The sequence below is a fragment of the Eubalaena glacialis genome, chromosome 4 (genome assembly GCF_028564815.1).
Source record: "Eubalaena glacialis isolate mEubGla1 chromosome 4, mEubGla1.1.hap2.+ XY, whole genome shotgun sequence".
Taxonomy (NCBI): domain Eukaryota; kingdom Metazoa; phylum Chordata; class Mammalia; order Artiodactyla; family Balaenidae; genus Eubalaena; species Eubalaena glacialis.
In genome coordinates this window covers 186,374,736-186,388,951 of record NC_083719.1, presented here as the reverse complement: position 1 = coordinate 186,388,951, position 14,216 = coordinate 186,374,736, and the positions used below count along the sequence as shown (strand labels likewise).

The 14,216-nt window shown below is 66.9% G+C and overlaps 2 protein-coding genes across 6 annotated transcripts; both read left to right on the top strand.

Annotated features, from left to right (window-relative positions):
* Positions 1-306: 306 nt before the first annotated feature.
* ATP5F1D (ATP synthase F1 subunit delta) lies at positions 307-2,509 on the top strand. Its single transcript, XM_061190927.1, has 4 exons — positions 307-578; positions 1,073-1,226; positions 1,719-1,807; positions 1,927-2,509. The coding sequence occupies exons 1-4, from the start codon at positions 438-440 to the stop codon at positions 2,047-2,049; spliced, it is 507 nt and encodes a 168-aa protein (XP_061046910.1). The 5' UTR covers positions 307-437; the 3' UTR covers positions 2,050-2,509.
* Positions 2,510-5,669: 3,160 nt separating this feature from the next.
* On the top strand, positions 5,670-13,944 carry MIDN (midnolin). 5 transcript variants are annotated; one of them, XM_061190898.1, is made up of 9 exons: positions 5,670-5,775; positions 6,975-7,608; positions 8,672-8,759; positions 8,946-9,008; positions 11,001-11,129; positions 11,213-11,518; positions 11,677-11,821; positions 12,051-12,296; positions 13,032-13,944. In XM_061190898.1, exons 2-9 carry the CDS (start codon positions 7,376-7,378, stop codon positions 13,307-13,309), a joined length of 1,488 nt encoding a protein of 495 aa, XP_061046881.1. In that variant the 5' UTR covers positions 5,670-5,775; positions 6,975-7,375; the 3' UTR covers positions 13,310-13,944. The 5 variants fall into 5 exon arrangements, with proteins under 5 accessions (XP_061046881.1, XP_061046880.1, XP_061046882.1 ...); XM_061190897.1 differs by having other exon boundaries at positions 5,682-5,775; positions 11,674-11,821; XM_061190899.1 differs by lacking the exon at positions 8,946-9,008 and having other exon boundaries at positions 5,682-5,775; positions 11,674-11,821.
* The last annotated feature ends 272 nt before the right edge of the window (positions 13,945-14,216 follow it).

Here is a 14,216-nt window from a genome sequence, read left to right as displayed (position 1 = left end):
GTACAATTTATTACGTTGAGTGTCTGTTAAACGCCCCCACCACCCCAAACTAGAGCAGGAATCTTAATATTTCCCTGATGTCTCCCAGCGCCTGACATCCAATGAGCGCCCCCAAAATCTTGAATTAAGTGTCTCTTTCTCCGCGCGGGCTTCTGGTCCTCCCCTTGCAGAGCCATGTAACCGACCGCCGCACCTGACCACCGGGCTGGGAGCTCTTGCCGGAAGGAAACTACAACCCCCAGCATGCCGCGCGTCCAGGCGGTGCGTCGTCTTCAACGTAGCGCACAGCGCGCCGGGAGTCGTAGTTCGCGCCTGCGCCCTCGTCGGGATTCTTCTCCCAGAAGTCCTCGAGCGTCGTCCTCCTCGCCCTCCAGGCCGCTGGCGTCCAGCCGAAGTCTGCCCGCCCCTGCTCCGCTGTCCGCCGTCCGCCCGCCGTCATGCTGCCCGCCGCGCTCCTCCGCCGCCTGGGCCTGGGCCGCCTTGTGCGCCAGGCCCGCGCCTACGCCGAGGCCGCCGCCGCCCCGGCCCCCGCCGCGGGCCCGGGACAGATGTCTTTCACCTTCGCCTCACCCACGCAGGTTCGGACGTCCGCCGGGCTCAGACCCCATTCTGGACCCCGCACCCTCGCCCCTCCCCCGTGTGGCCCAGGAACCGAGCCCCCAACCCGCAGGTCGGCGACCCCCATTCCGGTCCGCGCCCCTCCCCCGTGTGGTCCGGGATCAGACCGCCCAATTTTCAGGTCGCTCCTCAGCCCCCCATTTCGATGTGCGCCTTTTCTCACGTGGTTCAGAATCTGAGTCCCTGGGCACCTCTCTTGTACGCTCTTCCCCAGGCGGCTCGTTGGTTCTGCCTTGACCGCGTCTCCTTACCCGAGGGTTAGGGTGCCTGGATTCCATTGTCAAGTAGACGAAGGCGCTGCAGTCCTGCACGAGGATCCCACCGAAGCATCGGCTGCCTCTGTGTCCCCCGTCAGTTTTCAGTCCTACTTTGGCTGTTTAACTGCGGGGGAGACTTACCGCTGTTCCCCGAGGGACTATCCTGAAGTGATCCTTTCTTCATGTGTTTTGTTAAGGTGTTTTTCAACGGCGCCAACGTTCGACAGGTGGACGTGCCCACGCAGACTGGAGCGTTTGGCATCTTGGCAGCCCACGTACCCACACTGCAGGTTCTGCGACCGGGGCTGGTTGTGGTCCACGCTGAGGACGGCACCATCTCCAAATACTTTGGTGAGTCGATTGGGAGGGCAGAGAGAAGGGGCTGGGTGAGAGATGCTTGTCTTAACGGGTTAGTTCTCGTTTCAGTTGGCAGTGTCAGAAAGCACACCAAGGATATAGAACTCCCCGGCACTGGCCCGGGTGTGGTTAGGGATGTAAGTGGTCAGCAGTGGGCCTGGCGGGGGCCCATCAGAGGAGAAAGGATCCTCAATTCGGAGAAGGTTTTCCACAGCGTGGCCCCAGCGGTACAACCCAGACTAGAACCCAGCTCCGGCTCACCCCTAACCCTAGCTCAGCTCCTGGGCTGCTGGGCAAAAGGAGGGGGCTCTGTCCCCATGTCCAGTCTGCAGTGGATGCATTTGGTGGCCCCCGTTCACTTGTGTGCTGGGGCCTTTGGAATTTGGAGCCACGCTGTGTGGTCACTTTCCTGGCCCTGCAGGGGCTCTGGGGCTGACTGTGTCCCCACGCCCGTACATGGACCTCTCACTTCCCCTTTTCCCGCAGTGAGCAGTGGCTCGGTCACAGTGAACGCTGACTCTTCGGTGCAGTTACTGGCTGAGGAAGCCGTCACGCTGGACATGCTGGATCTGGGGGTGAGTGTCCCAGGGGAAGCTGGTGCTCCTAGCGGCCAAGAACTCCCTAGCTGCAGGGAGGGAACAGGTACCGGGCTGGGCTCCTTGCTTCGCCCTCACCTGCCACCCACCCCCTGCAGGTGGCCAAGGCGAACCTGGAGAAGGCACAGTCGGAGCTGTTGGGGGCCACGGACGAGGCTATGAGGGCCGAGATCCAAATCCGCATCGAGGCCAACGAGGCCTTGGTGAAGGCCCTGGAGTAGGCGGTGCGTGTCCCATGCTGGCTCCGGCAGAGAGACTGGGCCAGAGCTGGGCAGGGGATGTCCTGGCGTGAGGACCCAGCTCCTGTGGGTGCAGGCTGGCTGGGAGGCTGGGGGAGTGAGCCTGGGGGAGCCATCCTCGCTAGGAAGCCACCAGGGGGCAGCGCAGTGCCAGCGTCTGCCTAGAGCGCCTTTCAGGGCTCTGCTTCTCTGTGGTGAACACGCCAGGGAAACAAGCCAGCTCTGGCAGGCCTGGGGGCTGGCGTCAAGGTCGGGCACTTGCCCTGCCTGTGGGGATTATTCTCACCCCGGAGAGCTCTTCTCCCACCTCCTAAGATCTCCCCAACCCGACGTGCTGGTCACCACTCTTCTGCCGCATCTGCCGCAGAGACCTCTGCTCCCAGCCGCCAGCAACGGACAGCGTGCTCCCTGCCCGAACCCCCCATTAAACACCTGGAATCCAGTTTGCGTATGCTGACTCTATCCTGCTTGGTGGTGGGCTCGGGACCCAGCACGGCCTCTCCCCCAGTTTCCTGTGTCTGCGCAGCGAGGTGGGGCAGCCAGCCTCAGCCTTCCCAGCTCAGCAGGCTGTAGTCTGAACCGCCTGGGGTGTGTGGTGCGGGCTCAGCTCGCAAAACCCGGCTGGGTTGTGGGAAGGCTGTTGGCTGTCACGCCGGGAGGGTGGGCACAGGCGAAGGTCACCAGCCAGGGCTGGGGACGGCAGGCAGCAGCGTGGCTGCCACTTCTGGGCTGGGCCTGGACTGCTGGACAGACATGAGGCTCTGCCAGGTTCCAGACTGTGACGTCTGTCCCGTGGGCTCCCCGGCCCCACCCCAGCTGCACTGGGAAGGGGTGGGTCCTGCCTGCTCCCACGGAGGCCCTGCCCTGTGCCTGCCTGGCCTGTGGGTGGCCCCAGCTGGCCAGGTGCCCGATCCCTGGTGGTGTTGGCACCTCCGTGGCACCCGGGCCCCTGGACTGGCCCCAGATGGGTGGGGTGGCCGGGCGGGGGCGGTCCTGGCACCTTGAAGCTTCAGCGCTGTCCCATTTTTTTCAGCCAGTAACTCAGTTTTGCAACCATGGGGGTGGCCCAGGCACTGGCCACCTCCTTGCCCCCCTCCCCGGCCCTGGGTCAGAGCAGAGCGGGTGGGGCATTTCAGGGAGGTGAGTGTGTGGGACAGCTTGGGTCTCTCTGTGTGTCACCGGCAGCCAGAAGGTGACGGAGAGGCCACTCCCGGGCTTGTCATTGGCACGGGTGGGCTGTGTGGTCTTGTGTCACGGTCCTATGCGAATGACTGTCCCGTAGCTGCTTCTGAGGCTCGATGTACGGGGAACCTCCAGGCGAGCTCGCAGCTCTGGGCGGTGTCCGTTTGGGGCTTGCTCCTTCTGTGCAGGTGAGGTCCAAGCAGCCAGCCCCCACTTCCTCAGGAAACCCCAGCTCAGCTAAGGCTGGGACAGCCGTGGGGTCACAGGTGCAGCTCCACTCCTTCCCTCCTTGTCTCCTGGCTTAGAGCCCAGGTCTTCGAGTTCCTGGACTGGCTTCTCATCTGGCCTATAAATAAGAGCAAGGATACAGCTGGGGGTTGGTGGGGGCTGGTGGGGGCTTGTGGGAGGAGACCCTGGACCAGTGGTCCCCACACCAGGGAACCTGCCTGCACCATCACTCTCTGAGGCCACAGCCCGGGGCTATGGGACACAGCCACACAGCTAGGACCCCCAGCACGATGCAGGCCCCCTGGGGGGCGTGCAAGCCTCAGAGCCCGGCCTGGGGACACCTGCGCCCGAACGGCTGCAGGAACAGCCTGTGCTGGCTGGGCTGCGTCCTGGGGTGGGAGGCACCCAGGGTGGGATGGGTCACAGGGCCAGGAACCTGGGGTCACGACCCCTTCTGAGAGTGCAGGCCTTGGGCCTTGTGGGGGCAGGCGGTGCCCAAGGGTTCATCTCTCTCCCAGGAAGGGGTCCCCTCGTGCCTTGAGTGTGCTCACGGCCTGGGACTGCCCCCCATAGCACAGGGATGCTGTGAGTGGGAAAGAACAGGCCTCAGGCTGATCTGGTACGTTTATCAACTTGGACTTGCAAAGCCAGGCAGGGGCCACTGGTCCCCTCCCCTGTGTCTGTGACCCTCAGGGGCCCCATGCCAGGAGATAGCCCACTTCCCTGCAGGCAGACGAACCAGGCCCGGTGAGATCACAGACCCGCTGGAGGTCTCAGCCGCACCCCACCCAGCGCCACCTGCCCACCTGAGGGTCCCACCTGGCCTGTCCCTCTGTGAGCCCTCCAGTGTTCAGATGCTCCGGCTTCAGAGCGCACGGTCCCCTGTGCTGCCTTCCTGCTCTCTCTGCAGGCAGAGCCAGCCAGGCCCGCAGCCCCTCAGCCCGGCCCCATCACCGGGTCTCGTGAGAGCCTCAGGTGCTTTGCGCTGACTTGCTTCTCACCCGAGCACTGTTCTGTTTGTCTGGCAAACTCCTATCCATGCCTCAATCCCAGCCTCCTGATCCCCTCAGGCCCAGCCCTGACCCTGTGGGGCTGGGAGTGTCTGGCTGTGCCTGTGAGAGGGTGGGGGGCCAGAGGCTGCAGGAGCCTTGGGTGGGAGTAGGAGGCAGACCTGGAAAGGAGCACAGCCCTGGGAGGGGCCCCCAGGGCAAGGCTGGGGGCGGAGGTGGTCAGGTCAGATAAAGGGAGACACCAAATTAGTGGACAAGTGGCCTGGGGTCCCCCTCCTCCTCTGGACAGAGAGGGAGGGACGACCGAGAGGGCCCTACCCTCAGCCAGGGTCATCCTTAGAAAGCCCCCTTACACAGGGCGACCTGCAGGGACACACCTGAGGACATGTCAGACTTGCTGCCTGTTAATGGCTGTGTGGCCTCAGTTTCCTCACCTGTAAAATGGGTAGGGTGATTACGCCCACCACAAAGGCAGGACACCAGCAGGTGAGCATGCCTGATGGGATGATGGCAATATTGCCAGGCCTAGGTGAGGGTCCCACATCCTCAGGCTCCAGAGTGAGGTCGGCTGTGTTCTCTCACTTCATTCTACTGCCATCCTGCGGAAACTGAGGCTCACAAAGGTCAGTGCCCTACGGGGTCACAAAGCCCAGCGGGTGGTGACTGGATGCACAAGGCAGGCCTGGCGCTGGTGAATCGCTCCATAAATGCCCTCTGAGGTCACCGTTAAGGGATGCAGGAGGCCGGGCCGCCGGGGCAGCTGGCTGGGGCCCCCCCACTGCAGGCAGGTGACCCCAGCCTGTTTTCCTGGACCGAGGCTGCTGACTCAGGCCCCCCTTCCTGCTCCCCCATGCGGGCGCCCCCAGGCGGAAGCACTCGGCCAGAAAGGGGGCGGGGCAGGGAATCCAGCTGTGCGCCCCGAAACCCCGTAGCACGGGCCGGAGTGCGGGTGCGCCCGAGTCGTCAACGCGGCCGACCGTGACCCCGGGTTCGTAGCATTCAAGGAGCGCCACCCCCTCCCCGTTTAAAATGCGAGATTTAGGGGGCGGGTGGCCCAGGCCCGACGGCGCCCCAGGGCCCTGGCCGGCAGGCAGGGGCGGGGGCCGGCCTGCGTCACCGCCTGCCCGGCCCCCCGCCCCCTGGCCGCCCAAACTCCACCCCGAGGGAAGGCGGCGCGGATAAAGGCTCGGGGGCCGCCTGCTCGGCCCCAGACCGGCTCCGCCACCGCGCACTCGGCCCGGACGTGGGTACACTCAGGACAGTTGAGACTTCGGACTTGCCTCTCCCGGTGAGTGGGGGGCGGGACCTCGCGGGCCGAGGAAGGGGGTTCCCACTCTAGGCTCTTGAGGGTGCCCCACTTTTCTTTGTTCTTTGAGCAGGCAGGGTTGAAAGGTGTCTCCAGCCCTGGGAAGCCCCCCGGGACGTGGAGTGGGAGGCACTCGGCGCAGCCAGCACAGCCCGGGAGGGACCTCTGCCCCCGCCCCGCCCCCCGGGCACTCCCCCTCCCCGAGAGTGACCTTGAGCTAGTTGCCTTTCCGGCCTCAGTTTCCCCGACTGTGAGGCCCCATTCTCCTGACTCGGAGGCTTCATGCCCCTAGCGAGGCTCCCACAACGCCCGCAGTCCCGTCGGACTGCCCCCTGTCCCTGGCGGCCTCGGCGACCCCTCCCCGGGTCTCCGGGCAGCGCTCCCGGATGGAGCCGGCAGAGGGCGCGCCAGCGCTGCTGACTCACCGCAGCCCGGAGCGGCGCGCGCGGGCGCAGCCGGGGACGCCGCGTCACGTCACGGCTCGGGCGGGCGCGAGTCGGGAAGCGGGCCCGGCCCGCGGGACGGGGGTGGGACGCGAGGTGGCACCGGCGCGGGAGGGCCTCTCCGGCACCGGCCACGTCACCGGGGTGCAGGCCCCGCCCGCAGCTCCACCCTTTGCCGGGGCTTCACGCCTCACGGGTGGGGGGGCGCCCCGGACCGACCCTCCTGCGAGCCCCCCAGCCTGGGCTCGGCCACGAGGCGCGGGGACTGCGTCCAGCTTCCGCTCGCGGCGGCTTCCCGGACCGGCGCTGGGGGAAGGCCCCGGCTTCCTGCTCCCTCGGCGCGGAGCCACTGCCCTCCCCCACGGAGCGCCGCCCTAGGCCTGTGTCCCGCGCCCCCCGGGCCGGGCCGCCCGCCCTTTGTTGCGGGCCCGGGCCTTATGAATGGCCGCGGCGGGGCGGGGGCGCGGAGGCGGGCCAGAGCGGCGCCGGCTCCGCCCCCGCCGCGCTCCGCTTGGCCGCCGGGACAGGGGCGGAGCGAGGGGCGGGTCCGCGCGGCCACGTGGGGCGGTGCCGCGGGGGCTCCCATTGGCCGGCCCGTGTGGCCGACTGGGCGTTCGGCGCGCGCTGATTGGTCGGCGCGAGCCGGCGGAGTAAGTAGTGAATGGGAGGGGGCGGCGGCCCCGCCCCTCGGAACGTTGATACATTATAACTTTTTTTTCTTGTTACTTTCACCCCCAGATCCTCCGGCGGCGGCGGCGGCGGCGGCGGCGGCTGTTGCTAAGGGAAGGGACGCGCGGGGAAGCTCGGCCCGAGCGGCAGACGGCCCTGAGCGCGGCCGGCTGAGAGGCGCCCCCTCCTCCGGGACCCTTCCCCGCGCCCGCCGCCCTTGAAAGGAGCTGAGAGTGTAGTCCCTACCCAGGAAGGTGCCCCGACGAGCCGACGCGACCCCGGAGCGCCACTCGGATTTTTGATTCCTGATTCGCCTTCCGCTCCTGGGACCTTCTCGAAGGGGAAGCGCGCTGCCCCCCGCCCTCAGGGGCCCCGAGGACCCCTGTTTGGGGAGCCCCCCCGCCCTGCCCGGAGGCGCGGCAAGAATTGGCGGCGCCCCGCGGACTCCAGCCCCCCAGCGTGGGCCGGGGATGGAGCCGCAGCCCGGCGGCGCCCGGAGCTGCCGGCGCGGTGCCCCCGGCGGTGCCTGCGACCTGGGCCCGGCGGCCGAGACGGCGCCCATGAGCCTGGCCATCCACAGCACGACGGGCACCCGCTACGAGCTGTCGGTGCCCCCCGACGAGACGGTGGAGGGGCTGCGCAAGCGTCTGTCCCAACGCCTCAAAGTGCCCAAGGAGCGCCTGGCGCTGCTCCACAAAGACACGTAGGTACCGCGCGCCCCCAGCCCCCGCGCCCCCCGGGCCCGCCGCCCCCTCGGGCCCCGGCCCCGGGGCGGGAACAAAGAGCGCGCCGCTCGGGGAAGGAAGGGGGCGGCCAGACGGGGGGCGGGGGCGCGCCGCGCGCTCTCGGGCGCCCTCTGCTCGGCCCTGCCAGTCTTGGTCACCTCCTCCGCCCGGGGTCGCTGCACAAAGGCGGCTGCGAGGGCGCCTCGGGTCGGGCTTAGGCGGTGTCCCCCACCGGAAGGCAGGAGTCCCGGGCGGCGCGGGGGTCCCAGCTACGGGGGTGGGGGGCGCGGCGGCTGCTTCCTCTGCCTGCGACCCGCCGGCTTCCGCATCTGCTCGGCGGCCCCCTCTGCGTCTGGCTGCCTCTACCCCCACTTGTGTCTCTCTGCCCCCCTTTGTTCTCACCACCAAGCGCTTCCCGCAGTCTCCCCCTCCCCCCCCCGCCATTTAAATCGCCTCCAGGCCGGGGAGCCCTCCCTCCGCGGGCCTCCGGGGACACGCAGTGTCCATCCTCAGCGGAGGGGCCCCGGTGGGGGAGGGGCGGGAGGGGGAGGGTCTCCTTTGTCTGAGCGGCGGCGGCCTGCGCCAGGGAGGGAGGGAGGGAGGGAGGGAGGAGGGAGGAGGGAGGAGGGAGGAGGGGAGGCCCGCCCGGCAAAGCCCGGAAAGGCTAAGCGCTTGGCCCGCAGGGACAGCCCAGGCCCCGGTGGTTGAATTACAGGGGGGCGACCCCAGGGTGGGGGGAGGGTGCCAAGGGGCTCGCTGGGCCTAGATGGTGAAAACGTGCCTCGCTGAGGCGCAGAGGGAGTGCTCCCAGTCCAGAGTTGGGGTTCCTTGGAAGAAGGGGTCTGCACCGTCAGCAGAGGCTCCCAGGGTCTGACCTCAACCCCGCACACACTCAGGGCTCTGTATCTGGAAACCAGGAAGGGGTGGGGGTGAGGGACTCCTGTCTCTACCCCACGAGCCCAGCCCTCCCCCGCGGACTCCGCTTCCGAGCCCCTGCCTTGTCTCCGTGTAGCCTCACCCTCTTCCTTCCTCCCCACTCAGCCGGCTCAGTTCGGGGAAGCTGCAGGAGTTCGGCGTGGGGGATGGCAGCAAGCTGACGCTCGTGCCCACCGTGGAAGCGGGCCTCATGGTAAATTGCTGGGGCAGTGCGCCCCGAGGCCCCACACTGACAGGCAGTCTCCTCCCTTGCGAGCACAATCCCCATCACACACTGGACCCCTTCCCCTCAGGGCCACCCACCCCACCCATCAAGCGGGGCCCTCCCAACCCCGGTGCTCGGGTGCGTCCTCAGGGTCTCTTCTTCCTCTCTCTGTAGTCTCAGGCTTCCAGGCCAGAACAGTCTGTGATGCAGGCCCTTGAGAGCTTGACTGAGACCCAGGTAAGACCCGCGCCGGCCCCCTCCTGGCCCTTGGGGGCAGCAGGCCCAGTGCCCGGCCACTCTGGAGAGCCTGGGGGTTGTTTGTGCTCCCAGCAGGCCTGTGAGGAGGGGAGGGGACGCGCCGCTCCGCCTTCGTGCCAGCTTGGCCTGGTCACCCAGCTTCCTATTCCTCCTCCCCTCCCCCCCAGCACTCACCACCTGACCTTGAGAGCCTTCTCTCCCACGGTGGCCGCTATGGGGGAGGGGGCCTAGCTTTCACAAGCCTGCCTGCGGGGTGACCTTGGCCCATGCTCCCACACCACCGGGCCTGCATCCCCAGCCCCACCAGCTTTGCCGAGGCGCTCTCCCCCCGCCCCACTGTGGTTTCCCCAGAGCAACCTTTTTAACATTTCTGATGGGGGGGGAGGGATGGGACTGGGTGATACTCTTTCCGCCTTCCGTGACCCCATTGCGAGGGGTGGGGAGTCACCCCTCCCCCTCCTCCCTCTGCCCTTTGTTCTCTGCCCCAAAAGGGGGAGGGGGAGGGGGCGCCCAGCCCCCGGGACCAGCACAGCCCAGACAGGATGTTAGGAAAATATTTAGTAAGCGCCCGGGAGGGCGATGAGGAGGAAGGCTGGGGCTGGCCCACACTGGTTTCCCGGTTTTGTTGCAGCTTTTTTCTTTTTTCTTTCCCCCTTCTTTCCTCATTTTTCTGGCAGCGGGGCCCTCCTCCCAGGAGGGTGACACAGGCCTCAGCTATCCGCCCGCTGCCAGGGTGGGGGTGGCAGGTCCCCGGCCTCCCCGGCTGGGCTGGGCTGGCCCCCGGCCTCAGGAACCTGCTCAGCGGCTTCCCTTCCTCCTGCCCTGAGGCCCTCGCCCCCTCCCGGCGTGTAGCATCCTGCCCTCACCAGCCGCCTGGCGCGGAGGAGGAGGAGGGGACCCAGGAGCTGGGTGGTCTGCCGGTCTGCCGTCAGGAGGAGCAGTGGGGTGGCGGGAGAGCCAGGGTCCCTGGAGCCGGGTGGGGCTGGCGTGTGCTTTCCTGGGGCAAATGTGAACTGAGCTCCCTGCTCCTGGGGGGGCTGTGGTTGGCAGGGGGCCCCTGGGCGTGTTTGGTTCACATCCGCCGCAGGGTGTCTACGTCAGGAGGGAGATGGGAGGCGCTGGGCGGAGTGACTGGGCTCCCAGAGCTGCTTCTCCGCCTGGCACCGAGTCATGCCTGCCCGTTCACCCTCCCCTGGGAGGAAGTTGCAGGGTGGAGTGGGGGGGACACCGCAGCTGCTCTTGGGAAGCCACCCCAGGCCCTTCCTGCAAAGGGCATCTCTGGGGCTGGGGAGGGCGTGTGCACAGGGACTGCGGGGTGGGGGCTGCGCTCGGCCTGCCTCCTTTGCCTTCTCCCCACGGCCCCCAAGCAGGGAAGGTTACGCCAGCCGCTGCCAGCAGGGAGGGGGTGGTTCTGAGTCATCGCGGCCTGTGTCACTTCTCAGAAACCTCCGCCCCCCCCCCCCCCCGCCCCATCCCAGCCCCGGGGAGAGCGCGGCACTGGCCAGGGTTCAGTGCAGATGGGGGTCGTATGCACCCCTCGCCCACTGCGAAGGGGCTGCCAGATTGGAGGTTCACGTTTGAATGGGCTGTGTTGAGGCCCTGGGAGACTCGGGCCCCAGGGAACCGGTCAGGGCCCCCCCAGTGCCCGCAGAGGCAACGCCTCCTCCTCAGCCTCGGCCCCGCCCAGCACAGATAAATATTTATCTTGAGAAAGCAAAGGTTAGGACAAGAATTTGTCCAGGAATTCCACCCACTCACTGCTCCAGTGGCTTAGCTGGGAGGGGGCCTGAGCTAGGCCCCTGCAGTGTTCACAGGCGAGAGAGGGTGGGGAAGAGGTGTGAGATGAGGGTTCTTTGAGAGCAGTGATTGCTGGCTGGGCCCCGCCCCCTCTGGCCTCGGTTTCCCCTTGAAAGAACCAAGCTGGCCAGGGCGGGCCAGGCCCCCGTCTCACCCGCCTCTGTCCCCCCACAGCCCCCAGCGGCGCCCAGCCCGGGCCGGGCTGGCGGAGGCAGCTTCCGGAAATACCGATTCATTTTATTTAAGCATCCGTGGCACCGACAGGGACCCCAGAGCCCAGAGAGGGGCGGCGAGAGGCCCCAGGTCACGCAGCGCGGGGGGCCGGGCTGGGCCGGGCTGGGGGCACCGCAGGCTGGAGCCCTGGGCTGACGGGCCGCTCTCTGCAGGTCAGTGACTTCTTGTCGGGCCGCTCGCCGCTGACCCTGGCGCTGCGCGTGGGTGACCATATGATGTTCGTCCAGCTGCAGCTCGCAGCCCAGCACGCCCCGCTGCAGCACCGCCACGTGCTGGCTGCCGCCGCTGCTGCCGCCCGTGGAGACCCCAGCGTGACCACCACCCCTGTGTCCTCTCCCTGCCGGCCAGTATCCAGTGCCGCCCGCGTCCCCCCAGTGCCCACCAGCCCTGCGCCCGCATCCTCCCCTGTCACAGCCGGCTCTTTCCGCTCCCACTCGGCCTCTACCACCTGCCCCGAGGTGAGTCTGGGGAAGGACGTGGTGGGAGAACATCAGAGCCCCGGATACATCTTTTGTATCAAGGGCCGTCCCCAGATCCTGGGGGCTGGGGCTGGTCTGGTGAGTGATTCCCTGACCTTGAACCCCAAAGCTCATGTGCCGCCCTCCCCCATTAGCAGATGGACTGTTCCCCCCCTGCCAGCGCCGGTGCCAGCCCCACTTCCCCCACCGGGGGCAGCCCCACGTCCCGCTCCCGCAAACCTGGCGCAGTCATCGAGAGCTTCGTGAACCACGCCCCGGGGGTCTTCTCAGGGACCTTCTCTGGTAGGTGTCGTGGCGTGTCCCGCGAGCAGTCACATGAACCCACACCAGGGATGGGACACGCTCCCCGGGATCTCCACTCATGTGCCTGGCCATACAGCAGGCCACGTGTCCTCATGGGTGGGTGCGAGTGCCCGTGTCACCCAGGGGTTCCGCCTGCACATATGGGACCCAGGCACTGCTGAGGCCTCATGTCCACCACTGGGGTCCTCATCCACACCCCTTCCCACAGGTACGCTGCACCCCAACTGCCAGGACAGCAGCGGGCGGCCGAGGCGGGACATTGGCACCATCCTGCAGATCCTCAACGACCTCCTGAGTGCCACACGGCACTACCAGGGCATGCCCCCATCGCTGACCCAGCTGCGGTGCCACACCCAGTGTGCCCCGGACCTCGCCCCCAAAACTACCTCCTGCGAGAAGCTGGCGGCCGCCGCCCCGGCCTCCCTGAGCCAGGCCCGCCTGTGCAAGCCCCCGGGTGAGTGTCCGCCCCCACCCCACCCCGTCCTGGGTCTCTCAAGGCCCCTCTGTGCGCCTCTCAGAGCAGCTGAGCTGATGGTGGCGGGGAGGGGGCCGCCAGCTGCCACTCGCCCTGCTCCGCAGGCGCGTGTAGAGAAGGGAGTGTGTGTGCTGGGGGCACACAGCATCTTTGTGCTCTCCGGGGGGGGGGTCCATCCTCACTTCCTCCTCGCCCCCCTCGGGCACCTTCTCCAGATGGTGCGTGGGGCCTCTGTGAATGGGCCAGTCAGGCCGAGGAGGGGGGTTAGCTTCCCCTCCCGCTCAAGGGCGGCCTGCGCCGCCCCGCCACTGCAGCGATCTGGTTATTCCAGACGCCTCCGGAGTCCTGTAGAACCATGATGTGGGCCCCCAGGCCCGGTCTCAAAGGGGAAACCAAGGCACAGCCTGAGTCCTACCCTGGGTCACAGAAACAGCCTAAAGTGTTCAAGCTCCAGCTCATTTTTATGCTAGCCGTGTCCCCAGTGCCTGGCTCAGGCCAGCCCTTGCCCTCATGGAGCTCACAGCCCGCTGGTCAGCAGACGTGGAATTAACGACCTAAAGGTTCAGCAGACCCTCTTGACCCACTCACTCGCTGGAGGGAGCATCCACGAGGGCTGGACTGGGCCTGATGCCCATCTGCTGGGGGTCCTTGCGTTTGGTTGGGGGTCTGGCCTCCAAGGGGCCCTCAGGGTCATGGTCACTGCCGCCTCTGCAGGGGACCGGCTGCGGCAGACGGAAAACCGAGCCACCCGCTGTAAGGTGGAGCGCCTGCAGCTGCTGCTTCAGCAGAAACGGCTCCGCAGAAAGGCCCGGCGCGACGCCCGGGGCCCCTACCACTGGCCGCCCAGCCGCAAGGCCGGCCGCAGCGACAGCACCAGCGGCGGGGGAGGCGGCAGCCCCAGTGAGGCGGCCGGCTTGGGCCTCGACTTCGAGGACGCCGTCTGGAAGCCAGAAGTGAACCCCGACATCAAGTCAGAGTTCGTGGTGGCCTAGGAACCCTGTCTCTCGTTCCAGCCCAGGGTGGCCCGTGAGCGTGGCCCCACGCGGGAGGGCCAGCAGCCGGCCGGTGCAGTGGGGCGCTTCCCTCTCCCGGTTACGCGGCCTTTTTTTTTTTTTTTTTTTGAAATTTCACTTCCTACAGTGGTTTTCCGAACTCTCCATGGACTTGGGTTCCTGCCTCCTCGGTTTGGCTCACACTCCCCGCCCCTCCCTCCATCTCCCATCCTCATCCCCGACCTGGCCGGGTCCCTCCCGCCCACCTTCCCAAGCTCCAAATATGTAGCAGTCTTTCCAGATGGTTGAGAGCGGAGACAAGGAAGCCGCCCCCCCCTTCCGTTCTGCCGCCCTCCCCACCCTTTTCAGGTTGAAGTCAAAAATGTAGATGCCTCATTATGCACTTTACAGACAGGGGAGGGGGCTGCGGAGAGGAGAGGCCCCCACCACAAACCCTGGCCCTAAAACAACTCGGCAGGTGCAACCTTGACTGCCAGGGACTGTTTCTCTTCCACATCCGTACTTTTTTCTCTTCTTGGTCTCTCCTTTTCCATTTTCCTTTTTCCTGGAAAAGAAAAGAAAAGCCGTTTCGGGAGAGGCTGGCCAGAGCCTGCCTTGCGGTGTGGGCTGGGGTGCGGGGCGGGGGGGGGGGGGGACCCTTTCCTGCCAGGAAAGGAGAGGGAGGGAGGGGAGGTGCCCGCCACCAGCCTGCACCCCGTCCACGCACTGTGCGACTTCCTACAGCGCTACCCCACCGCCCCACCCCGTTTTTCTGAGCTTGGGGTATTTATAGACTATTAATTTTCTGACTGAGCCAATAGTGGTTGGGAATCTCTTGAAAAATACGGAGAGCAATGGCTGGGGGGGCGGGCTTGACGCCCCCAGCCCTCCTTCCCCACCCAACCTG

Coding starts and splice junctions, on each gene's coding strand:
- ATP5F1D (XM_061190927.1), top strand. CDS start 438: ATGCTGCCCGCCGCGCTCCTCCGCCGCCTGGGCCTGGGCCGCCTTGTG. Junction 579..1,072: donor CCTTCGCCTCACCCACGCAG/GTTCGGACGTCC, acceptor TGTTTTGTTAAG/GTGTTTTTCAACGGCGCCAA. Junction 1,227..1,718: donor CACCATCTCCAAATACTTTG/GTGAGTCGATTG, acceptor CTTTTCCCGCAG/TGAGCAGTGGCTCGGTCACA.
- MIDN (XM_061190897.1), top strand. CDS start 7,376: ATGGAGCCGCAGCCCGGCGGCGCCCGGAGCTGCCGGCGCGGTGCCCCC. Junction 7,609..8,671: donor GCGCTGCTCCACAAAGACAC/GTAGGTACCGCG, acceptor CTCCCCACTCAG/CCGGCTCAGTTCGGGGAAGC. Junction 8,760..8,945: donor CCGTGGAAGCGGGCCTCATG/GTAAATTGCTGG, acceptor CTCTCTCTGTAG/TCTCAGGCTTCCAGGCCAGA.